The sequence below is a fragment of the Phoenix dactylifera genome, chromosome 17, assembly GCF_009389715.1.
Source record: "Phoenix dactylifera cultivar Barhee BC4 chromosome 17, palm_55x_up_171113_PBpolish2nd_filt_p, whole genome shotgun sequence".
Lineage (NCBI taxonomy): Eukaryota > Viridiplantae > Streptophyta > Magnoliopsida > Arecales > Arecaceae > Phoenix > Phoenix dactylifera.
In genome coordinates, this window is record NC_052408.1 from 10,157,631 (window position 1) to 10,183,566 (window position 25,936).

Genomic DNA, 25,936 nt, shown 5'->3' on the forward strand with positions numbered 1-25,936 from the left:
CATATGTACGCTAAAAACTCGGGGAAATTAAGAAGAAAGCTTACCCGGGCAGTGTTGCAGTAAGCACTGCCGACGGCCTCCTCCAGCGAAATACCCCGGAACACGGCCCGGTCCGCTGGAAGCACCGCACGCCGCAACATGGAGCGTGCGACCTCGGCATCTTGAAAGGCCGAGCGCCCCTCGGGAATAGAAGAGTCCGGCTCGGCCGACTCTTCTCGGAAAGCCTGAGAAGAGCTCGGCACGATCGAACCCGAGGTCCCGGAGCCGCTCGCCTCGGTGCCTCGGGTAAGCCCGGGTCCTGGCTGCTGCGGCCGGACCACGGACGGCTCCCCCCGCTGGGAAAGGGGGGTAGGGCAAGGAGGGGCCGACGGGCCCGCATCACCAACAACCCGCTCCCGCCTCGGGTCGGCTGCAGGGGCCCCCGCCTCGGGGCCACTCGTCCCGGCCGACGAAGAAGCGCCGTCCGTCCTCGCCCTCTTCCGAGGCTGGGGCACAGCACCCCCGGCCTCGGCCTCTCGCCTCCTCAGGCGAGAGAAAAGTGATGTGTTGCTGGTCGGCATGCGTGGAATATCTGAAATCAAGAATTTTGTTAAGAGTCAGACCAGTGACCGTAAAGACGGAGAACAAGAAATAAATAAATAGAATAATGCAACCGCCCTTACCCTCGGGGCGCGCCGAGCTCAGACCCACGCTCGCCAGGGCGTCCTCCCGTAGGAGCTCGGTCAGGTCGTTGCCCCTCCCGAGGGCTCGCAAAGAGTCCAGGGTCCTCAGCTCCCTCCCCGTGGGCTCGGAGAGTTTGTTGAGGGCCTTCAGCCGAGGGTGTCCCCACCTTGGCTCGAACCCCCAAGGCGCCGCAGACGCCAGAAAGAAAAACTTCCTCTTCCACTCGTGAATCGAGGAAGGGGCGCCCCGGAAGAGTGACATACCGCCCCGAAAGGCGAAATATAACCACCCTACGTCCGCCGGGTTTTTCTTTAACAGGAAACACCGGCGAAAAAGGCCTACCGAAATCGGGATTCCGTGCCCGAGGCACAGGGATAAAAACCCGATTATGGTCCTCCATGAGTTCGGAGCCAACTGCGCCGGGACGAGTTGGTACTCGGCCAGCAAGTTGCTCACGAACTCATGGGCGGGAAAACGCAGGCCCGCCCAAAGTGTCTCGCGGTAAACCGCGATCCGACCTGGGGGCGACTGCGTCACCCTGTCTTCCGGCCCTGCGGTTTCAAGGCGAAACCCGGGCTGGAAGAAGAAACGGGAGCGGATCAACTCCAGCTCCTCTTCCGACAGACTCGACCCAACCTCTTCGGGACCGGAACCCATTCTCACGGAAAAGTGGAGCAAAAGTTAAGAGTAGAAAATGGAAGTTGACGAGGAGGAGAAAAGAGGAAATCCTAGTGAAAACGGGAAGAAAACCTACTGGACATTGCCGGAAATCGCTCCGGGCACCACCAGCAAGATTCAGCTGAGGGAGGAAGCAGGGGGGAAAGACGACGAAAATAAGAGGCAGCCAAACAAGACCTTTAGGGCAGACTCGTGGGGTTTATATAGACCCCCCTGACGGCCCAGATCGACGGGGTCGGTTCCCATCCCCCCGACCGGGTTGCGCCACGTGTCGACCTCGGAAGCCAAGGCACCGTATTCACTCCGGTTTAATAAATCGGATACGAAATCGAAGCGTTGTCCCATCGGATCTCGGGGCCTCATCATGGGTCCACAGAATCAAATCGTCTTAAGGAACGGGCGGACGTAACCCCCGCTCTCCTCGTTTAATAAGATCTGGGACACGTGGAGCCCCGATGAGGCCTCCACTTCTTCGGAATTATGATCCAGTAACATGAAATCGAAAGCGTCCGACCTCGGGTCGCGCCGCGTGTCCGTTTCAAACCCTGTAACGGCACACTCATTAATGAGCCAGAAACGTCGATTACGGAATCGAGACACCGCCTCGACGAGCTCGAGGTCTCCCATCATTAATCCGCCGTAAAATGATCCTGGCGATTCAAGAAGCATGATGATACGAGCTCCATCATTAGCTCACCGAATAAAGCAGCCTCGAGACGCCAAAGGGCGCATATCTCACCATAAAAGCTCCGGAAAGCACAAGGGGGCGGGCGAGACCTTCCCCCCAACCTTAGTGACAGACTTTACTTCCCACGTCCGAGCCCCACAAGCCGCTCGAACTCGGAAGTCGGGGGTAGTGTTGGGGGGAATAAAGTTTCCCCCCAAATGACATAAATGCCCCTAAGAAGCCGTACAACCTCCGACCCCGGACAGCCGAAGTCAGCGTCCGACCTCGGAACGCTCGGCCACAAGACGACCGACCCCGAAACCTCCGACCTAAGAGAAACCCCGATGTCCGAGGACCGTACTCTAACACCCCTCCGGCATTTATTGCGCATGGCCGCTGTAATCTTCCGGCACACTCAACAATAAATGCGGATCTCCGGCTTACTCCATAATAAATGCGGATCTCCGACTTACTCCACAATAAATGCGCATGGCTCCTGACATCAACGGATCCCCAGCTCTCCACGGCAAATCGACCCAGCAGGGTCTAGTCGACTATGATAAGTCTCTGATCTCGGCCATACCGCCGACATCAGTGCAATGATTCGCCTGACCGAGCGCCGACCTGAACAACATGCCAAGCCGTACTACGGCCCCGCCCTGTTACATCACAGGTAAACCGACCCCCGCATATAAAAGGGAGCCTTGGCCTCTCAAGAGGGGATTGGAACATTCATACACCCAAAAAATCACTATTTATCTCCTTCTCCCCACTATTTGCCCCCTCCCTGACTTGAGCGTCGGAGGGCCGGCGCCGGAGAACCCGGCCACCGGTTCGTGTGCAGGCACCCGGACGGAAGACGCCGCCAGCCAACGGATCGCCGCCCCGCTGCGAAGACCTACTGTTCCTTCTCTCCGACCGCCCCGGACGGAGGACGCCGCCAGCCAACGGATCGCCGCCCCGCTGCGAGGACCTGCTGTTCCTTCTCTCCGACCGCCCCGGACGGAAGACGCCGCCCGCCGACAGACCGCCGCCCCGCCGTGAGGACTAACAGTCGTTCCCTCTCCTCGACCGAAGATTGCCCCCGGGTCCAATTTCCAGCAACAAAAACAAATGAGAAATTAAAGCTTTATGACTAGTGCTAGATACAATTCTTCATATTTTCATTTTTCACGTCGAACTTTCGGAAAAGAGTTAACATATTAGGTGGATACTATTATTCGAGCTATTGAATGTGATCGACTATCTCTAAATTACTGATTACCAAGAATTATGTGATTTAGAGATCTCTAGCCTATACATCAAGTAGTCAATTTTCTTTATATTATTTAAATATTTATTTTTTGATCATACGATGCAAATGCTATGAGTCTATAGGTTATATAAATTTTGATGTATAGGCAGTTTAGAAATAGCAAATCACATCCAATAGCTTAAATTATTAATATATAATTTATATCATCAACTTCAAAAAAATGTTACTCTACAATACTTACAGCAGGTGTAACTTAAACCTAGCCACACACACTCGTTGATGCAACTTTCTCTAAATCATGTCAAGAAACAAAATATCTTTAAAGATATAAACTAGAAATCATTAATAATATTGTGGATGACTCTAAATTCTGACGCAAGCCCTATCAATTTAATTGGTGGATAGAGTTTCTCAAAAGGAATTGTTGTATACCGGGACTTTGAGTTTGTTGAATTTAAAAAACATATATTGCAGTAGAGTAAATGGATGGGTAATGCGAGGTGGGTCGAGTAACCATTACACTCAAGCGTTCCAAAAATCTAATCCAATTAGACGAATCTTGACGAAAGTCAAGCAGTACCATATTTTAGCTAGGATGCTGACGTAAGCCTTTAATTGTCATTCCAGAAAAAATGACCCATTTTAGCCAGTTCGGGCAATTTTGATTTAGAGTATCACTGAGATTTTTTCCCAAAACTGAAAAATATTAATATATCCAGAATAAACAGTAAAAAGTGCTTCATGGCATAACCGTTGCGATAAAAATAGCAGCCATTACCAGGTAATAAATGCTGTGACTTTATAACACAAGATATATGCTTACAGTACCAGAAATCCGAAAATTTTAAATAAAAAAATGATTAAAAGTCCAAGGTTGGTCGTTCCACCCCACTGACATTTATTATTCACGCATCATGACAAAACCAAAAAAAAAAATCTACTCATTATATTTCAATCTCCATCTCTGTCCTCTTCCCGCCATCCCACCCTCTCAAAACGGCAAAGTCACTGCTCCCGGTGCCAGTCCTTGCGCCCCCTCACGCGTTACCTCCCACAGACATCTTCCTCCCAAATCTCGCCGCATTTAAACACCCGAATACCACCACCTCACGCCTTTTATCCCCCCGAGAAAGAGCCGCTTCGTTCCCCTGCCTGCCCCCACCAAACGCTCCACGTGTCGTCAACTTGGTCCTCCGCGTCACAAAAGACGGTCAAATCCTGCCTGGCTCCAGACTGCTGACCCCGGTCTGGTACGGCCTCCTTCTCCGACCAACCAAATCCCAATCCACTCCCCAATCCCACAGAATAACATCGAAGCCTCTGATAACGAACGTCTAATCCGGTACCACCAATCGGATGCTGTCGTGCGTACATTGTAATAGTTCCTGCGGAGCAGCAAACCGGCGGGCGCGTTTTAAAATCGAGCATCGAATTTATCAATTCTCTGGAGATTCTGCACGCGCGCCTGCGACGACGACTCCTATAAAATCCGCTCTCTCTCACTCTCTTTCGAGGGTAGACTGGAGAGAGAAGAGAAAACATAAGCCCATCCACCTGTCGCTGTCCCTGCCTTATTTCCTCTTGTCGCCCATTATAGCCCTCCGCTTTTCCGAACCCCCGCCCCCGTGTTGTCTCCGCTCTCCGCAGCCCGAGGCCCTCGCGCTTCCCAAAATACCCCTCTCCCATCGCTAAAGCATAAGAGTCTCTTCCCCCGGTGCCCCTATTTATTGTTATTTCCTTTTTTATCCCAAATTATTTGAAAATTCTCGCCTCTAATAAATTACTAATACCCCTCACACCCTCTGCTTCTCTCCACTGCGGCTGCTCCGCCAGCGAGCGTTGCTTCCTCTCACCGCGAGAGAGAGAGAGAGATGGGGAAGGAGGAGAAGCTCGTGGTGGAGGTGGTGGCAGCGCACAACTTGATGCCTAAAGACGGGCAGGGCTCGTCGTCGCCGTTCGTGGAGGTGGAGTTCGAGCACCAAAAGCGGCGGACAAGCTCGAAAGCGAAGGACTTGAGCCCGGTTTGGAACGAGAGGTTGGTTTTCCCTATCTTTGATCATGATGATTTGCCCTACCGTGCCATTGATGTTGGTGTCTACAACGAGCGCGGGGCCGGCCCCGGCGGCCGGAACTTTTTGGGGAAGGTGCGCATCCCCGCCGCCGGCGTCCCCGCCCCCGGGGAGGAGGCCGTTCCCCAGCTCTTCACCCTCGAAAAAAGGAGCCTTTTTTCTCACATTCGCGGCGATATAAGTCTTAAGATATACCGGACCACCGGCGACAGAGCCCCCGCCGCGGCGGGGAACAATGATCGGAGGGTCACGAAAGCCAAAGCGCACGTGCCGGAGAAGCCGCAGACGAAGCAGGCCGCTACGGCGGTGGTCCAACCTCCGCAGCCCCAGAAGCCTGCTGCGCCGCCGGCTGGGCCGGCGGACCACCCTGCTCCGCCCGACATCAAGCCGGTGGTCCTCACCTCCGGGACGCCCATGGGCCATGAGCCGTACCCCGGCGCCGGGGTCATGCCCGTCGGCCAGGACTTCTCTCTGAAAGAGACCCGTCCCCAGCTTGGCGGCGGCGGCGGCGGCGGCGGCGGCCACCGCAACAAGGCGAGCGCCACCTACGACTTGGTGGAGCAGATGCAGTACCTGTACGTCCGGGTGGTCCGCGCCCGGGACCTTCCTGTCGCCGGTGGTGGCGAGTCGCACGCGGAGGTAAAGCTTGGGAACTACCGGGGGTTGACCCAACCTGCCGGAACCCACTGCTGGGACCAGGTTTTCGCCTTCTCCAAAGACACCATCCAGTCCTCGGCGGTGGAGATCTTCGTCAAGGAGAAGGGCAAGGAGGAGTTCATCGGACGGCTGGCTTTCGATCTCAGCGAGGTCCCGCGGCGGGTCCCGCCGGACAGCACGCTGGCCCCGCAGTGGTACCGAATGGAAGACAGGAAGGGGGAGAAGGCCAAAGGAGAGGTCATGGTCTCGGTCTGGTTCGGGACCCAGGCGGACGAGGCCTTCGCGGAGGCCTGGCACTCCAAAGCCGCCGGCGTCCACGGGGACGGCCTTGCCTCCATCAAATCCAAGGTCTACGTCGCGCCCAAGCTCTGGTACCTCCGCGTCTCCGTCATCGAGGCCCAGGATCTCGTCCCCGGCAAAGAAGGCGCCGCCGCGATGGGCCGGTTGCCGGACCTCTTCGCCCGGGCCCAGGTCGGGAACCAAGTGCTCCGGACCCGGTCCGCACCCGTCATGCCGAATCGCGGTCCGTCGAACCCGCTCTGGAACGAAGATATCATGTTCGTCGTCGCCGAGCCGTTCGATGACGTGTTGATGGTTTCTATCGAGGACCGGCTGGGTCCCAACAAGGACGAGGTCCTGGGCCGGGTTCTGATCCCCGTTTCGGCCATCGAGCGGCGGATGGACGAGAAGCCGGTGGGGTCGAGTTGGGCCACCCTCGACCGGGGTCCGCCCGGTGGGCCGGGCCGGTTCGGGAGCCGGGTGCATCTCCGGCTCAGCCTGGACGGCGGATATCACGTGCTGGACGAGGCGACCGCGTACAGCAGCGACCTCCGGCCAACGGCGAAGCGGCTTTGGTCCCCGCACGTGGGGGTCCTCGAGCTCGGTGTCTTGGGGGCCTCCGGCCTGATGCCGATGAAAATCCGGGAGGGGAAGGGCGGGACGACCGACTCCTACTGCGTGGCCAAGTACGGCCAGAAGTGGATCCGGACTCGGACCGTCGTCGATTCGGTGTCTCCCAGGTGGAACGAACAGTACACCTGGGAGGTGTTCGACCCTTGCACCGTCATCACCGTCGGCGTCTTCGACAACTGCCACATCGACAAGAATTCCCCCCAGGCCGGCGGTGGCGGCCCCCGCGACAACCGGATCGGAAAGGTCCGGATCCGGCTGTCCGCTCTGGAGACGGATCGGGTGTATACCCACGCCTACCCGTTGCTGATGCTGCATCCATCCGGTGTTAAGAAGATGGGGGAGCTCCATCTGGCTGTCCGTTTCTCGTGCGCCAACACAGCTAACATGCTCCACGCCTACCTCCGCCCGCTGCTGCCCAAGGCGCACTACGTGGACCCGTTGATGGTCCGGCAGGTGGAGAACCTGCGGTTCCAGGCGACCAACGTGGTGGCCGCGCGGCTAGGCCGGGCCGAGCCACCGCTGGGCCGGGAGGTGGTCGAGTACATGCTCGATCATGGGTCCCACCTGTGGAGCATGAGGCGGAGCAAGGCCAACTTCTTCCGCCTCGTCTCGGTGCTCTCCGGCCCCATCGCCATCGGCCGCTGGGTCGATACGGTCCGCAGCTGGCACCGCCCCGTGCAGTCGTTCCTCGTCGTCGCTCTCTATGTCGTGTTTGCCTTGTTCCCGGAGCTGATCCTTCCGACCGCCTGCTTCACAATGGCGGGCGTGGGGCTGCTGCGGTACCGGCGGCGGCCGCGCCACCCACCGCACATGGACACCCGGCTGTCGCATGCTGATGCGGTGTTCGGGGATGAATTGGACGAGGAATTTGATACGTTCCCGACGAGCCGGAGCGGAGAGATCGTGCGGATGAGGTATGACCGGCTGCGGAGCGTGGCCGGGCGGGTGCAGACGGTGGTGGGGGACATGGCATCTCAAGGGGAGAGGGTGCAGGCACTGCTGAGCTGGAGGGATCCGCGAGCGACGTTCCTCTTCATGCTCTTCTGTCTGATGGCGGCTGCGGTGTTCTTTTTCGTTCCCTTCCGGGCGCTGATGGCAGCATGGGGGGTGTATGCGCTGAGGCCACCGAGGTTCAGGAACCGGCTGCCGTCGCCGGCGATGAGCTTCTTTAGGAGGCTACCAAGTAAGGCCGATAGCTTGTTGTGAGGGAGGCGGGAAAAAAATGGTGCATTGTTTTGGATTCTTCGAAGGTACAGTGGTTCTGCTGCAGTGTGGCTCCGCGGCTGGCTGTTTGTCGCGAGCAGATGTGTCCCTATCGTAGTAGGTAGTTTCTTGTCATTATGCTGCTGTAGTTATCTGGAACATGGAGATTGTCGTTTTGTACCAGGTTCCTATATAATTATATGTAAGCGTTTGTCATGTATTGGTTGTTGTACTTAGTCTAAAGTTCGTTGGAGCAATGCATTGATCATTGCCTTTTTGTTGTTGTTAAAAGGGATTCATGAGTAATTGGTGATTGAAATGCTTTTATCTTTACAAAGTTATCATTGATAGAGCTGGATGGAAATGAGCAAGTGAGAGTTTCTTGTTATCATGATTTGCCTTTGCTTTACAGCTTTAGGGCGGAGGAAAAGCACGTTAATGGCATCATCAAGGATTGGTATTATGAATGGCATTATGACTCTCATCTTGTAGTTTGAAGTCGACTACTTTTATGCGATGGGTGTAATATTTTCATCTGGAAAGGGATCTAGAATGTGTGGAACTACGCTCGATGTTCTCCATTGTCTCTCCCGGCTGTTTCTTTTTGTTGTTTTTTTTTTTCCTAACTTCTCAAAAAGATTAGCGTTCATTGAATCAGAGTATTTGGCTAACTACTGCACTGCTGTCCGTCCGGCCAAGAGCATGGGAACATGTACATAAATACAGGCAAGAGCATCCGGCCAAGAGATTATAAACATGAACATACGCAGGTAAGGATTTGGTAGCAGTGTTTCCTAACACCAAATTTTAATGAAACCATTAAAGGCATGCTTCTACTGATTTCAAATCCAATTACTAACGTTGGTTATATGATATGCCTCTGAAATGGCTCTGTTCTGGGAACACTCCAAGCACGTCTCTCTCTCTCTCTCTCTCTCTCTCTCTCTCTCTCTCTCTCTCTCTCAAACAAAAACACATGATTCTTCTTTGATGCATTCATTAGCCATTTTCTCGTGCACCATTCACCACCTTATCATGTTCTTACTAATAAGCAGATTACTAAATTAAATTTGTAAATGCAGGGATAAAGGCCAGATATAGATAAATACTGCATTGTATTAGCTGGGGAGAATTCACTACATGGAAAGTTGAATCCATAGCAAAAATTTGAAATCCAAGTGATGATGCAGAAGAAACACAACAAAAAAACAGGACTTGGAACACTCAGAACCCTCCAAGCTTATTGACGCAAGACATTCAAAACAATTGCTCACATAACAACCGGAAATAGTGAACATTGAAAAATATCTAGTGCTTGCTGGTTGGGGTGGTGGTGGTGCCACTGCTGGCATTTCCCATTCCTGTGGCATTCTTCACTGCATCCATCGCTCCTTGCGCCATCTGCTTCACTTGCTCTCCGGTCTTTAAAAAATTTTTAGAGAATAAAAGACAATGTTAATGAGATGATGATAGCCATCTAAAGCAAAGCAAACTGCAAAATGAAATCACTCTCTAGGGAAAAAGAAAAAAAAAATCATCATGACAAGTGGCGTTTTGGCAATTAAGAGAAACTCGGTGGGCATTCATGCAGTGAACCTGCTGGAGGAAGCCGGCCGCCTGCTCCTTATTCTCTTGGGCGCACTGGCGGGTGTCCGATGACCCGCCGGTGATGGAATGGGCGGTGTCCTTGGCGGACTGGATCATCTGATCCGCCTTGGCCTGCACGAATCAAAATGCACCACCAACGGTCAGGCGTCAACTAAATCCAAGCACTAAATCAGCCCAAGAACAGAAAAGCCAACCTGGCCTTCTCCGTGGGCTTTCCCGCCGCGGAAGGTTTGCTGGGTGCTCGACATCTTCGGTGAATATAATTACGAAAAAAAAGGGGGAGGAGGAGAGTAGCGCAGCTCAAGCTTTCTCACGCCTTCGCCTTGTGTTCAGGGACTAGTGTGGGGATTTATATAGAATTCAAGGTCGATATTTGTGGCTGACACGTGCACGTGTTTGATGGATGGAACTATTGCACGTGTTGGGTTTTAGGAGGTACGAGCGGGTCATAAGGCCTTTTTTTTTTCTGGTACGAGGGTAATAATGCCTTTGACGAGGCAAAGGTAGTTACGATGGAAACGGTCAAGTGTAGCACCTGCGACGGGATCGATAAAAAATAAAAGTGGGTAAAAGTCTCGATAAAATCCGACCTTTTACCGTGCTCCCATCCCATTTACCCTACCGCCTTTCATTTCTTCCCAAAATCCAACCTGCCTACTATCATGAAGTGAACCCAATTTTCGGATTGTGAGTTCTCCTCCGCTAGACGTTGTCATTGGAAACTTATAATAAACCGCCACAAAACAAAAAATCTAAAATTTCGATCTATTACTGGATTGTTTGCTCTTGTTGGAGAGGGGTTTTTTTAAAGTTCGCCGTTGGTACATCTCTTTTTTATCATTGAAATTATATTGCGGGCTTTCCCTTGTAGCATGCTCAGCCCAATAGTCTCCATAAGAATGACCGGAAAATAAAAATGATTTAAAATAAGAAAACATGTGTGTAGCAAAAAAAGGTTGATGCATGCATAAAATTTCAAAACTACCATGAGTTGATACATACTATGATATACGCCCTATTTAGCATAGTATTACATAATAGAGCATAATAAAATATTAACACTGCCATGAGCTGATACATACTACGGTATAGTAAGGGAGACAAAAAAGAATAAGACACTCCTTGCTCCCTCAAGAAAAAATCTCTTAATAAAAATAATGGATAAGCTAGATGCCTAGTCCAAATGCATGCATGGGAGACATAACAAGGGATGGATGTGAATAAAATGATCAAAAGGAGAGAACAAGGAGAGAAAAAGAAGAGTAGCCCAAAAGAAGACGAAGCGTGTTCAATCGTTGGAATGCCTCCAACAAATTGCTCTCCAAGCTTTGTAGCAAAAATTGCTCTAGGAACCTCCCTCACTTAAGAATTGGGCATGGAATACAAATGACTAATCATCTTGGCATGTGGCTAAGAGGGTAAGCTTAACGGTTATTTATAAAGGCCCCTAAAGGTAGATAACAACAGGTTATCCACAATTCAAAAGTTAAATTCAAGTGTGTGTAGAAAATGTGGCCAAAGTTGGTGATATGGTTGCAAAACTATGTTGTCGAAATGATCTGATGATGAAAATCTGGTGTCACGAAAATTTGATGGCAAGAATCTAAAATGAAAACATCCAAACGATCGAGACTTGCCATCTGACCATCTAGGCACATTTAGGACTTGTTTGGTTCATGAAAAATTTTTTCTCACTAGAATGTTTTTTTACAAAGTTAATATTTGAAAAAATGATCTTTGCATATTTAGTCGATCATATGAAAGTGACACATTAAATAGTGGTTTATTTTTGATTGAGCATCTAGATTTATGAAAAAAAATGTAAAATATATGTTATACTTTTAATTAAAAAAAATCATATCATGTACTATATAAAATTTTCGGGGCACTTTGAAGAAAAAAAAATTTATTCTAATTTTTAGCCAGTAGGAATTAAATTTTTTCTATATTCCACATGAAATTTTTTTCTATGAAATGCAGAATTTTATCTCTATTTTCTGTTCACTCTATTTTTTTTTGTGTGTGTGTGCGTGTGTGTGTGTGTGTGTGTGTGTGTCTGCGAATTGTCCCATGAAATCGAAGGCAATTGGGTAAATTCAAAATTTGAGTAGGACAGACAAGAATTGCGTCGGGACAGTCCAAGGATAGAAGATTACCGCCGGAACATTAGGATGGGTAACGGCTACCATCCAACTAATTGAAGATTGACGTGCGGATCTGGATTGTTTGAGAGTAATTTAGGAGGTGAAAAGGCGGCAAAGTTGAATCTCGAATCCAACAATGGGCAGCAACCGTTGGAATGCTCTGATGGCAAGGGTTTGCTATTAGGATAAGAAAAGGCGGGTATTTGGATTTGAAGTTCTAATGGAAAGAGTTCGTTGCCAGGAGACTCAGACAGCAACTTATTGTTGGATGGATTAAGTGCTAGGAATGCGACAGTGGTGGAAAATTTTGTTCTGACAGCAAATCTATGTGATTGAAAATCTTGGATGGCAGAACTATTTTGCTAGGATGCATGAATTGGAAATTTATGAGAAATTTGAGTTTAAGGTTCCCGCAAACAAAGACCTACTGTCAGAAATCTCTGATGGCAAAATTCTACTGTCAGATTGACCAAAATTCAGATACAGCATAAATATGCATGCTTTTTAATGATTTGGTGCCTTTGAAGCGCAGAACAAAGGCTTTAAGGTATCATATGCATCGATATCTTGAAATGTATGAGTTATTAAAAGCGAAACGTGTACCAGCTCTGAGATGAGCTTGATCAAGCTTAAATTAATCTCAAAATGGATTTATTTATTTCAAGCTGATCTCGAGCTTAATTTAGATTCGAACCAAACACGAGCTTATTTGATCAGTTTGATACTTCTAAATACAATTAAAACAATGGAGCTGCTACGCAAGTGGGCTGGTCCCTCCCCCTCCCCTTCTATCTTTTAACAAAAAAAAAAAAACAATTAAAACTATTATAACGTTAAATTGGGCGATCTAAAGTTAAATAAAAGCTGGAATCTCGATTTCAAGTTATGGGTCAGGTCTAGATGAATATTTAAGTATTCCAAAAAATAAAGAATAAAATGATTAAAACTTTTATCCAATGATTTATTATGTATAAAAAATATAATTTTCTAGTCTTGTTGAGCCATGCTTGTTCGAGATCAGTCAATTTGTTGCTTGGCTTGAGATCAGTCAATTTGTTGCTTGTCTCGAAATCATTGTCGAGCCTATTTTCCTGATTCAAGCTTGGTTTATTTGTTGCTTGGTACAAGGGTCATATTTCCTTTCCCATTTCCCTTCCTATCGACTTTAGCGCAACGAACGGAGATAAGAGAAAGAGCCGAGTCGCCGTACGTGTGGACAGGGGAGCGGGCCGACTGCAATCCTATCCGTTCGGAGAGCGGATGAAGAGTTGTAGGGCTGCTGAAGGTAATCAGATGCCCCTTATTCGTCTTATGCTTCTAGTTTTAAATTGCTAGCTATTAATTCTGAGATGTCTAATGGGCGTTCTTCAAGATTTCGTTTTTTCCCCTTTTTTGTTTGAAAAAATGGATTCCTTGTATTAAGAAGAGATTACTTCGGATGCTCAATTCTGAAGCAAAATACGACTTCAAGATTTCGGTATTTTATCTTCTTTTATTTTCTTTCTTAAAAATGGATTCCGTGGATTAGGAACAGATTACTTCGGAATACTCAATTCTGAAGTAAATTAGCTTCCATTGTTGATAGACCCTCAAGGAATTTTTTGTTTCAGCTCCCATTGTTGAATGACGTCTTCAACAAATTGTTCTCAGCAACAGTAAGCTGATGGCTATCAGTTTTGAATCCTCCCAGTCGTCAGCCATGATTCGACTATCAGCTTCTCTCTTGACTAGATGCCAACAACTCATCACCTTCGCTCTCCAAGGCTAAGAGTTCAACCTGAAAGCTGTGCTTCCCCTTACGATTACTGATTTTTTTGTATTCCTCTATGAAATTCCTTGCTGTTTTGGAGTTGCAAGATCCACCCTCTTCTTCATTTCAATAGTGCGGATTCTTGCCCATGACACCCGCCAAATGTTTGATAGATTACCTAAGAGACAGCTTCATCTTTTGAGCGTCGAGTTTGGTGCTTGTTGCTGCCTTGTCTTATAATTTGCCATCAACTTCTAATGTTGCTATGCATGTGTACTGAGGACTTCGTCATTGAAGTTCGTTTATGAGCTTGGCCTTCCAGGATGCTATATTCCATCAACCAACCCACCTGTCTGCATGCACGCCAACGGTTTGGTGCTTTGTGGAAAAGGTGCTGATTGTGTTGTGTTTAAGCAAGCTTGCTTTATCTATGCTTAGCAACCAATGTGTACATCCCATGCGCATGCCACACACAGCAAATAAGAGAGAGACCCAAGCCCCTGTCCGTGTGGACAGGGGAGGGGGCCAACTGTTCTCCATTCAGAGAGCTGATGAAGAGTTTAAGGGCTGCTGAAGGTAATCGGATCCCCCTTCTTCTTCTTTTTCTTCTTCTTACTTCGAATTCTGAAGTAAATACTTCGTCATCTTCTGTTCCTATGGTTGTGGTGCCTCAACTCCAAACTACCCGCTGGGTCTCTATCGCATAGTTATCATTCCTTCTATTTTTGCAAGAAAATCCTAAGTATTGAAGTTTATTCTGATAGAGAAAGGATCTCCACTTCAAAATCTCACCTTTCATTCTATTACAGTCTCTTAAAATGTATGATGCAACACACAAGAACCAAATGCCCTTTCCTTAGCATCAGTTAGGGATTCTTAACATGTGACCTCAACTCCTTGAGGAATCTTCTCATGATAATGTTTTTTTTTTCTTCCAGAAAACATACTTGAACTAGCTAACTTCTTGTTGACTGTTGTATCAAAAATTTATACTGTCTTGCTTGAGATGGATTGAGGCATTTGAAAGTAGCACCTGCGAAACCTGTATTACAAGATCATGGAGTATCATAACGATTTGGACTGCATGCGTTGGTGAATCCTATTCACAATCTTAACTCATACATATAGAGGAGGTTGTAAATTATTTGAATCGGGCCATGGAGCTGCTCCACTAACACAAATTTATGATACTAGGTTGCATTGGTGTTCAAATCTTTTGGTATATTTTGTATGATCATGGTTTCTGCCTGCAGGTACTTTGCTTGTTTGAGGCTAGTCGGACGAGGTAATTAAATTTAGTAACCCCTGGAGTCTGTGGAGGAACCATGGCTTTAATCTATTTCCGATGTATCAGAATGAACCGTCTTTTCCCCCACCCATCATCTCCCTTCACGAAGAAAAGCAGTGTTCTTTTCTGCACATTGCAAGCCTCGCATGCCCAGGTCACTACACAGGTGGAGAACCTTCAAAATCAAAGTAAACAGAAAGAGAAATTGATTCAAACTGCAACTAAAAAAACATTAGAGCACCACAAACATGGGTATGAAGCTATTATTGGTATTGAGACCCATGTCCAGCTGTATACCCTTACAAAGGCCTTCTGTAGCTGCCCTTACCTCTATGGCTCACGACCCAACACCACTATCTGTCCCATCTGCATGGGGCTCCCAGGAACTCTACCAGTTCTGAATTCAAAGGTTGTCGAGTTTGCTGTGAAATTGGGCCTTGCACTCAATTGTGAACTGTCCATGAATTCCAAGTTTGATAGGAAACAATATTTCTATCCTGACCTTCCGAAGGGCTACCAAATATCTCAATTTGATGTTCCGATAGCAACAAAAGGGTTCATTGATTTGGATCTTCCTGTAGAGTTTGGTGGTGGACATAGGAGATTTGGAATAACAAGGATTCATATGGAGGAAGATGCAGGGAAGCTACTTCACTCTGAAGCAGGAAGTTATTCACAGGTTAACCTTCGTCGCTCCTATTCCTTTTTGATTTTTGCTTGTATAAAAGTTCCTCTTAATTTTGGAATTCGACCTAGCTATGATTAGAGAAATGTTTCGAAAGTACTCAATATTACTTAGTTATACAAATTATATCTTCTGAGGTTTTAATATGATTTTAAAATTTCTAGTGCAGGTGGACCTAAATAGGGCTGGAGTGCCATTGCTTGAGATTGTTTCTGAGCCTGATATGAGAAGTGGACTAGAGGCTGCAGAATATGCAGCTGAGCTACAGAGGTTGGTTAGGTACCTCGGTGTGAGTAATGGAAATATGCAGGAAGGATCTCTTCGTTGTGATGTGAATATCTCTGTCCGGCCGATTGGACAATCACAATTTGGGACCAAGGTAATCGTGTAGTGATTTCTTAGTCCACTCTATCTTTTAAAAATAATGCAAACAACTAACTGTGATCAATTTTTCCTTGATATTGGAAGGCTCAGGTTGGAAGGAAAGAAGTTAATACGTTTTAAAATATTGTCTTTAACGTTCTGTTGTCACAGCTAGCAAGGTAGTGATGATATAGAAGAGATAAAATTGGACGATTCTATGGGTAGATAGTGTCTCCGAATAAGAAATTCATTGAATTTGATAAATTTTGATTTTTTTCCATAAAATTTACATCATGAGGGTTGGAGAGCAAATAAAGCAAGTATATACGTTAAACAAATTCTGTTTGTGTCCTATAAGGGTAGAAGATAATGCAGGTAGACTTGCACTTACTTCGTTTCGTTGTTGTTATTGTGTTGAAGGCTGAGTATTGCTGCATTAGTAACATGTTTGAGTAATATAGATATCACAAAATTTTTGTTTCTTTCATATGTTTCTTGTAATCACCTATCTGTTTATTATAAAATTCAGTGTTATTTATAATTGTTGTTGATAGTAAACAGGCACTTGACAGGATGTAATATTATTGTAGATATTGACAGATTCGACACTTTCTTTTACTATATTGACAGGTTGAAATAAAGAACATGAATTCATTTTCTGCAATGAATAGGGCTATAGATTATGAGATATCAAGACAGGTTCTTCTCCACAGTGAGGGTCAAAATGATCAGATTGTACAAGAAACACGCCTTTGGGACGAGGCTGCTCAGGTTTATTCCATGCTCTATTGTTTTCGTCTTCATTTGCTATATGTACTATTGGTTTCTTATAGATTCATAAACATTGCTTGCTTTATTGATTTTTTGTTTACTGTCTAGAAAACTTTTACAATGCGGAAAAAAGAAGGGCTTGCTGATTATAGATATTTTCCTGAGCCCGATCTTCCTGAAGTTGTCCTCACGAAGGGATTTGTTGATGAAATTCGACAATCTTTGCCTGAGCTTCCAGAAGCTAAGCGTAGACGTTATGAAAAAATGGGTCTTAGTATGCAAGATGTTCTCTTCCTTGCTAATGATAACAGTGTAAGTGGTAATTTAATCAGGAATTGTTTTACAGAGGATGTGTACAAATCCTGTAGTATGATTAATATTGATCTCCAACTTTCTATTGAGCTACTTAGGTTGCTGATTTTTTTGATGCTGCTGTCGAGAATGGCGCCGAGGAAAAGTTGGCTGCCAACTGGATCATGGGTGATATTGCAGCTTATCTGAAAAATGAACGGCTAACAATAGATGAGATCAAGCTAACACCAAAGGAGCTTTCTGAGCTAATAGCCTTTATTAAAAATGGAACTATTAGTGGGAAGATTGGAAAGGAGGTGATTATTTTGTTTTTCCAATTATATGCTTAGATACATAATTTTCAAATATAGTGTTATCATGAGTTTACATTCATCCAAGCATGGTTACCAAACCAACCTGAATCAGTGCAACTCCGGCTTGGCCCGTAAACCAAGCGGCTCGAATCAGTTTGGTCTCCAGGTTCAGGAAATGGTGGAAATTAGCAAAACTGTTCTAGTCCAAGCGGAACACTTGGTTCCACTCGATTTGGAGTGTTTCGGGTCGATTCGGTCCATCCTTTGATCCAAAAGAGAAGAGAAGGCCGAAGGATGCCATCCTCCTCTCTCTTCCTTAAAATTGTCAATGGAAGGGTGGGTTTTGTAAGGTAAAACTTATACATTCTACTGCAAGATTAGGTTTATAATAAAAATTTAAAATCCTTTCCCTAATTAAAAGGCATTGAAAGGGAGTTGGTCCTGATTGTAATCAATTTCCTAACATGTAGAGACTATGAAGGGATAGCACATGTAGATCTCGTATAAATCCTATGAAAGCGGCTCTCTTTAGTTCATCTAGAAGAGGGATTAATGAATTCACACATCCACAATATTTAGTATTTGAATAAAAATCTTGCCCACCATTATTAACCTTTTTCATAACCTATGCCATGCTCTTAAGCAAAATATGTTTCACCCAATCTGAGCTTTGTATTACTTAAGTGAGCCATCGACAAATAAATACACTTTCCATGGTAGTGATTGGAGAAGGCAAGCTCTCATACATTGCTATGTTGAAGAACAAAATGCACCTTAACCACATTGGCTTCGGTCATTTAGGAATTTTGGAATCCTCCTACTATGTTTCAATTCTTGATGAGAACAATGGTTGCATAAACGAAATGAAAGCTTAAGAAAACCCTAAGATTGTTTTGTTAGACCAATGGCTCTCTAGTAGCTCCTGAATGTAAATCAGGCAACAACAATTAAGTACGACATAAAGAGGTGCAGCCATAAGCCTAGAGGCAAGACAGTAACTAAACAGACTTTTGGGTGTCATGTCCACCTATATATTGGGATAAAGTAGTCTATTTAAATCTATGGAATGAAAGCAACGTCATTAGAGTTAAAAGTAAGGGGAGAATGGCATAGGTCAAAAAGCAATAGTTCAAGAAGAAGGTAATGGCTGAAAGATAGATGCAGATAAGAAAAATTAGGGCGTACAGTGATATGCATCTGCATACTGAGTTGCTATTCCATATTTAATTGTTACAATTGCATATATTAAGCAATCATACAGTTTCTCGAGGTCAATATGAACTAAAATAACATTAAAACATCCTTTAAGTCATAATTTAAAGATCCATAAATATTTAACTAACCCCAAATATAAAAAAGAAGAAAGAAAAAAAGGGGCAAAAATGGTGAGCTAATACTAACCGACATATCTGTGTTCCGAGTATCGGTACATTTCAGCTCGATACCATATAGTATCGGTACCTAACCAGTATAGTCTCAGTACCAACTATCGAGATTGCACACCTCGCATCCAAGGTAAAAGTACTTCGTTGACCATTATAATTAACTGCCTAGATTCTAGAGGGGCCTTTATAATCTGTTCTTGATTTATTGTGATGTATGTGACTTGTTAAGCTAGTTTTTTAGTGTGAAATCATCGTGGATCTCTTTTGTGCACAATCTGATACTTTTAGAGGCTATCACTGTTCCCTTCATCATGGTTTATTATTTACGTGGTTATGATCTAATTTTATTCTATGTACTCTGTTTTGTGCTCTTTCATGGATTATTGCACTGTTGTCACTTCTCCAGCATTTGCTTCTCAATTTTCATTAACTGTTCTCCGTTTCTATTTTTATACTGAACTCCTGCAGATACTTTTTGAGCTTATATCCAAAGGCGGGACTGTCAAGTCATTGATAGAAGAAAAAGATCTAGTTCAGGTAAGTCCTTTTCATTACTGGCAAAATTCTTAGACATTTGTTTGCATGCTGGTTGTAATATCTTGGGCTTTCCAGTAGTACCAAAATCTCTTCATCATTGTCTTCTTCTCTCTTTTCTCTTGTTTTTTCCTTTCTTTTTGTAGAAGATTCACTGCTTCACATTATGGTTTTAGTTATCCTCGGTATTAGCATGGTGGAAAAAGGTTAAGGCTTTTTACTACTCCAAATTTGAAGCGACGGAATGGGTGAACCTTTTAAAGGTGTTGAAATTTGTGTACTGTATTAGGGTGTCTAACACTTGCTGAAACTTATAGAAACTATGTAAGGGAGGCGGAAAACTTTATTTCCTTTACTGATGCTGGTTCTTTTGATCTTTGGTAATTGCTTTGAGGTTAAAAAGATGATATGCTCGGAAATATTTCCATGTGAGAAGTTAAAGTAATACATGCGCAAGTTCTAACTAGAGTGTTTTTTTAAAAAAAGAAAAAAGAAATATGGAGGAGGTTGCCCACCCACAGTTCTAATTGTAGTTGTGATCAGGAATTATTCTGCAATTTAGTGAGCATTTTCCTCTTTCTCCTCATGTGCAATTACATCCCATTGATCATATGGAGGTTCTTTCTTATTTGAGAACTACAGATAGTAGATCCTGCCACAATCGAAGCATTAGTGGATAAAGTTCTTGCTGCAAATCCCAAGCAACTTCAACAATACCGTGGGGGCAAAACTAAGTTACAAGGATTTTTTGCTGGTCAGGTGTGGAACTATGGAAGCTTCACCATCCTTCTAGTACCTCTGATTATTTTTCTTTTTTTTCCAATTCTTGTCCTTACTCTAGGATCTGAAGTTCTACTCTATTTGCCTTCAGGTGATGAAGGAATCCAAGGGTAAGGCAAATCCAATGCTTCTGAACAAGATCCTCACAGAAAAATTAAATGCTGGGGGCTGATAATATTGAAAAGAGGGCGAAGCTTAAGCTTATATGTAATTTTCATTCTGTGCTTACTATGCATATGCACATGCACATTGAGTACAAATTTAAGCATGTGCTTGCCGTCGTGGGAGAGATGAAGTGGTGAAGATTCAGAGAGAATGGTTCACCCAGTGTCCATGTTTTCATTCCATGACTAATGCATGGTGTGGCATCAACTCCTTGACTTGGGTCCTTATTGTTCACTCTGAAGTTTTGTTGCCTTTTTGATGTCTTGCTTGCAAATGGGAAGATGCAAAAGATGCTTCTTTGATGGTATGAACTCCATCACAAGTTGTTCTTAACATCCCCAGTATAATTTTGATGCATCCTGTTGTAAAGAAGATTTGCAATATCAGAGCTTGTTGGTCATTGTCAACTGTTTCCCGAATACTTGGATGAGAAGGATGCTATGCATATTTTGTTCTCTAATCTCCAATTGGGCAGAAATTTTTTTTTTCCCCCTCCTCACTTGTAAGTATCATTCTGATTTGGCGCATGGCACATCTTGTAGGTTACTTTTATTATTATTTCATTTGGTTGGAGTATTTTCTAATGTAATGGCATTCCTTCTGCTTCAAAGGTATCCCATAGTCTATTGGTTTGTCATTCTTCAGCGACCCTCGGAGCGGCGATGTCTTTTTTATCTTTTTAAGAAAAAGAAATAATATGATTATATTTAAAATAAATTTTCCTTGAATATAATGTTAATTTGTATGGGTTAGATGTCACGTCCCAAATATGATTCAACATTGAATTTGGTTAGAATTGGTTGGGAGAATAGCTGTCAAGTTTGAGTTCGGCAGTGTCTTTTTTGATCTGATGGAGGATTCTTCTTTAAATCAGGTTGATGTTGAAAACCTAAAAAACGACAATTTCACTTATGTTTAGTTTAATCGAGAACGTGATCATGCTAGAAAAGATGAAATAGTTACCGGTAATTATCATATTGTAAAATTTAAGACAAGCAAGATCTCTTCCCAACTTTTACGCTTCTAGTGTTAGCCTAACTGTTTCTATATTTTTTCATATTGGCTACTTCTAAAAATACATTAGCGGTAGAAATGAAAAAGTTTGAGGGTCTATTTGAATATTTTAATAGAATTGAACTTAAAATTCTATAAGAATTAGGTATGTTGACCCATCTATTTTGTATTTTCTAGAAGTCTGCCCAAATCCAACTTGGATCCTAACTTTTGGACCACAAGGGAAAAAAAACCTACCCGCAAGATTTAGATTGGATGGTATTTGGTTGAGACATGCTTAAATAGATGGCCTAATTCACGAATCCTACGAAATTTTCGGCCAAATCCTATAAGACTATCAAAACAAACCCTCAAAGAAATCTTGCATCATTAATATTATTTTCAGGTTTCTGTTGAATCCATGAATTTTTTATCTCCCATCGCTAAACTCTTGTCACCTTGTTCATGTGGACAGGCAATCACAAGAGCAATTAACAAGATCACATGATTATATATATATATATATACTTATATAATTTGCTTGGTTGGTGCTTTTTTTTTTTATATATATATGTAGAGAACAAATTAGAGGTTCTAATCACACACAGTCTCTATATCCACAGCCCTTATCCACCTGGGCCGCAACCCAGGTCTCCTGGCAGATCGAGTCCAATGGTTGCAGAGCCGTGCCAACGTGGGCTCATTTCGGCATTGAACGCTCACCCTTGCCAAGTGGCGATTGGCAAGACGTGGTACGATTTGATTTAAATGCCCTTCCGAGTATCTTAAAATCTGGGGTCACAGGTTGGTGCTGCTGACCATCCCTTAATCTGCGATATATGGATGATGATGAGAGATGGAGGGGTGGTCCAGGCGAAGCATGTGTTTAGAGAAGCTAACGGGGCTGCGGATTGGATGGCCACGTATGTGGCTAACTATGCCAGTAGTACCCTATGGGCAGGGGACGGGGAGCTGCCTCGGAAGCTCTGGGACGTTTTATTTTCCGATTTTATTGGGTGCATTCGTACACGTGTTGTATAGATCACCCGGTCTCAAAAAAAAAAAAAAACTTAAAATCTGGAAAAGCGCTACGGCCCGGTCCATTTCTATCGAGCCGAACAGGGCCTTTTCTATCCGGCCCGGTCCGGTCTTGTCGACCCTAATACCGCCGTTATAAGGACACATCCGTCAATTTAGAGAAGGTGCGGAGATTCGACACCACCTACCCATTTTTACACCCTTGCCATTTTATAATCCACTTCGTCGCCTGCCCTTCAAAAACCCTAGCTCTCCCCTCCGACAAGAAGGTACCCCCATCAGGTCGTCCTCGACGGGCATGAGGGATCGAGGCGTCCCAAGAAAAAGCTAGAATTCTTCTCTATCGATCTCTAGGGTTTCAGTTAGAGCGCAACCCATGGAGCTTCTCAGAGCCGCGGCTGACGAGGTGTCGACGCCTTCGACGAAGGAGCGCGTTCGGATCTTCAGAGAAACACTGCCTCCCCTTCTACAGAGCTCTGGTGACACCTGGCTTCTTATCGTTCCATCTAAGATGTTTCTTTGTGACTTTACTCGATGGCCTTCTAATCTTGATTAGTCCGTTGCCTTGAGTGTTGACTGTAACGGTTTCTTTGTCGTCTTGATTGTATTGAATGATGTTGTTTCTTGATCAATTTTGTTCTTTTAGTTGCTTAGTTTTGAAAATTCTTGAAAAATTTAAAATTTGCTGTTGAAGTTGGAATGATCTCTTCGCTTCTTGATACGTTTGATGTGTTGTCTAAACCATTACGCAAAAAAGATTACTTCTTGATTGCATGTTTTGCTCTATATGTACTGGGGTTTATGAGGAGGATTGCCTTAGCAGACGGCGTAAAGGACATGATCGGTTGACATCGTGTAAATTATTCTGTTGTCATGATAGATGTACTTCACCTATTTTCCTTAGTTATTATACAATTTAATACTCTGAATGAATATTTTGGACCAACTACGTGTTGCTAAGTTGTCAACTATAGAAGATCTTCCCAGCCAAAGGTATTCTAAACATCTATTTTCTAAATAGAAGGCAATACCAGTTCATATTCTTTTTTAGAAGTCCATGTCTAAATCCAATCCAAGTTATGTTATTAAAGTGTCAATGAAGTGTAAATTTGAGATTTTCCCTCCCAAGTGGCATGATGTGAACCAGCCAGTTTGTGTAATTAAAGACTTTACTCTGAAATTATATTTTTTTCTTGCTGCCTTGGTTAATTTGCAGAGTTATCATCTGATGTCGCATCATTATTGGTTGATATTGTTTTCCAAACACTGCTCTTATATGATGACCGACCGTCAAGAAAGGCTGTAGATGATTTGATTATTAAAGCTCTAGGGCAGACTACCTTCATGAAGTGTTTTGCTGCATCCCTTGTTCAGTCTATGGAGAAGCATTCAAAGATTCGCAGTGCTGTAGGAAGCTACAAACTTCTCAAGTGGTCATGCCTCCTTTTAAGATGGAGCCAATTTACCTCTGTTTCAAAAAGTGGGTTCTTAAGACTCGCTATGGCACAGACATTCCTATGCCAAGACATTATGCAAGGTCCATTCCGTAAACGTAGGGCTTGCAAGAATATGTTTTTTCAACTGTTCTATGAGGTACTCTGCAATTAGCAACGATAAGTTTAAGTTTTAACAAAATATCTTATCCAGATCTATGAGATTCACTTCATGTTGTTACGTTGCATCTTGCAGTCTCCTGATATTTATAAGATGTACATAGGGGAGCTAAAGGATTCAAGTATTTCCAGTAGGGATGGTGCTGGACTGATCAAAATATTGCTTGAATTTTCAATTGCTACTCCTTCCTTGTTTGAGGAATGCAAGGTAAACCAATCTTTTTCTATCAATATAATTGTATTTTTTCTTCTTCTTTCGAGTTCTTGAGGCAATAGGTCTTTCTGTTTGCTTGTTACTTTTGTCTTTTTGCTGTACCATCTGAATCTGTTGCATTCTTAATGCAGCCAGTATTCCTTGAAGTGTATGTGAAAACAATTCTAAATGCAAAGGATAGGCCATCAAGAGCTTTTGGTGAAGCTTTTCAACCACTTCTCATGCATTTGGAGCATGAAGATTTTAAGACCCTTGTGGTTCCGTCGTCCATCAAAATGCTAAAACGGAATCCAGAGATTGTGTTGGAATCTGTTGGAGATTTATTAAAATCGGTCAATCTTGATTTAAGCAAGTATGCGCTCGAATTTCTTTCTGTTGTCCTGCCACAGGCTCGGCATGTGGATGAAGCAAGACGAATGAGGGCTTTGACTATTGTAGGCTGTTTGAGTCAAATGTCCAGTGATCCAGATGCTCTGCCTTCAATGTTCAGTGCCATAAAAGCCATAATAGGAGGTTGGGCTCTTTTTTTAACCCTTTTTTTTGAATAAATTTGTTGGACTGTTGCATTTGTATGTAGTGCCCACAACTTATTTTGACACTACACTTATTCTGGCACTGTGTTGATGCTATTTTCAGATTAAGACATTAAATATAAACTATCACATCAGTTTGATAACATGCTTGATTGAACAGGCTCAGAGGGAAAACTAGCAGTCCCTTTCCAGAGGATTGGAATGATAAATGCTTTACAAGAGTTGTCAAAGGCTCCAGGCGGGAAAACATTTAACAGACTGGCTTCTTCTGTATCTGGTTTCCTCTTATCCTGTTACAAGGACGACGGTAAAATATATAATATGCCTTTCATCTATTTGTTTTCCCTCGTCTTCTCCTTTTGTTCATGTAGCTTAGACACTTCTATGTGTGTAACTCTTTGCCTGCAAGTTTAATAACAGGAAGTGAGGAGGTGAAGCTGGCGATCCTGTCGGCTTTGGCATCTTGGTTGTCGAGGTCTGCTGAAGCTGTTCAGCCAGATGTTGTCTCTTTTATTGCTTTGGGCTTAAGGGAGAAGGAGACTCTAAGAAAGGGACATCTTAGATGTTTGCGACTCGTATGCAAGAATGCCGACTCATTAACAAGGGTGAGAAGGTTTACTACATTATTGTCTGGTGTAACCTCTATTGTTGACACAAAAAAGGGCTTAGAATGATTAACTGTTCTATGAAGGCCAACATATTTCAACTTTATTATTTTTCAGGTCTCATCTTTACTGGAGCCTCTTGTTCAGCTAGTGAAAATTGGTTTTAGCAAAGCAACACAAAGGTTGGATGGAATTTATGCACTCTTTTCAGTAGCCAAAATTGTCTCTATTGATGCCAAAGCAGGTGCTGTCTATAATTATTTTTTTCATTCTACATTAAAATAAAGTGATGCATTTTTAACCCTGGAGGTCGTTATTTGTCTCACAGAAGAAACTCTGATGAAGGAGAAGCTTTGGGCATTGATTGCTCAAAATGACTCATCGCTGCTGCCTATATCTCTGGTAATTACTTACCATTCAAGCTGATAAAATTGTACTTCATGGGTTGTGCATAAAGCACAACACGTTTCCAGTTTTATACAATCTACTATTGAAGATGTGGACAATGACTTGAAAATTAATATTTAATTGGTAAGAAAGATAAATCAGAGGGCTGGCAACCATTTAAATTTTAAGGGCTTATTTGCTACAACCTGACATGTTACTAGCTAACGGATACATCCAGCTAGAAATTGTTTGGTAATTTGATTATCCAAAAGAAGCTAATAGTTCAAGTAAATCAGTGAAACAGCATACTAAATGACAAACACTAAATAAGAATGTAAAGAATTAATTGACATTTAGTTAGACTTGTATGT

General features: G+C 44.2%; 4 protein-coding genes across 8 annotated transcripts in view; 3 read left to right on the forward strand and 1 right to left on the reverse strand.

Annotated features, from left to right (window-relative positions):
• Window positions 1–3,949: 3,949 nt before the first annotated feature.
• LOC103711871 (FT-interacting protein 3) lies at window positions 3,950–8,388 on the forward strand. Its single transcript, XM_008798183.4, has one exon. The coding sequence runs from the start codon at window positions 5,135–5,137 to the stop codon at window positions 8,105–8,107; it is 2,973 nt and encodes a 990-aa protein (XP_008796405.2). The 5' UTR covers window positions 3,950–5,134; the 3' UTR covers window positions 8,108–8,388.
• Window positions 8,389–9,202: 814 nt separating this feature from the next.
• On the reverse strand, window positions 9,203–10,042 carry LOC103711870 (late embryogenesis abundant protein 1-like). The gene is made up of 3 exons (XM_008798182.2): window positions 9,907–10,042; window positions 9,701–9,823; window positions 9,203–9,526 (listed from the first exon to the last, which is right to left on the reverse strand). The coding sequence occupies exons 1-3, from the start codon at window positions 9,958–9,960 to the stop codon at window positions 9,413–9,415; spliced, it is 291 nt and encodes a 96-aa protein (XP_008796404.1). The 5' UTR covers window positions 9,961–10,042; the 3' UTR covers window positions 9,203–9,412.
• Window positions 10,043–12,987: 2,945 nt separating this feature from the next.
• LOC103711869 (glutamyl-tRNA(Gln) amidotransferase subunit B, chloroplastic/mitochondrial) lies at window positions 12,988–20,771 on the forward strand. Of its 5 annotated transcripts, none has more exons than XM_039114968.1 (10): window positions 13,002–13,141; window positions 13,467–14,182; window positions 14,860–15,573; window positions 15,749–15,958; window positions 16,573–16,713; window positions 16,822–17,025; window positions 17,124–17,321; window positions 19,172–19,240; window positions 19,880–19,996; window positions 20,109–20,771. In XM_039114968.1, the coding sequence occupies exons 3-10, from the start codon at window positions 14,932–14,934 to the stop codon at window positions 20,187–20,189; spliced, it is 1,662 nt and encodes a 553-aa protein (XP_038970896.1). In that variant the 5' UTR covers window positions 13,002–13,141; window positions 13,467–14,182; window positions 14,860–14,931; the 3' UTR covers window positions 20,190–20,771. The 5 variants fall into 5 exon arrangements, with proteins under 5 accessions (XP_038970897.1, XP_038970900.1, XP_038970896.1 ...); XM_039114971.1 differs by having other exon boundaries at window positions 13,010–13,141; window positions 13,929–14,182; XM_039114970.1 differs by lacking the exon at window positions 13,002–13,141 and adding an exon at window positions 13,200–13,333.
• Window positions 20,772–22,428: 1,657 nt separating this feature from the next.
• Window positions 22,429–25,936, forward strand: part of LOC103711868 (protein ILITYHIA) — a 39,157-nt gene continuing 35,649 nt past the window's right edge. Inside the window, exons 1-8 of the mRNA XM_008798177.4 lie at window positions 22,429–22,692; window positions 23,430–23,806; window positions 23,903–24,034; window positions 24,172–24,553; window positions 24,734–24,880; window positions 24,994–25,178; window positions 25,296–25,422; window positions 25,507–25,580. Of these exons, the coding sequence (XP_008796399.2) occupies window positions 22,590–22,692; window positions 23,430–23,806; window positions 23,903–24,034; window positions 24,172–24,553; window positions 24,734–24,880; window positions 24,994–25,178; window positions 25,296–25,422; window positions 25,507–25,580 (1,527 nt within the window). The 5' untranslated portion in view covers window positions 22,429–22,589. The remainder of the gene's footprint in view (window positions 22,693–23,429; window positions 23,807–23,902; window positions 24,035–24,171; window positions 24,554–24,733; window positions 24,881–24,993; window positions 25,179–25,295; window positions 25,423–25,506; window positions 25,581–25,936) is intronic.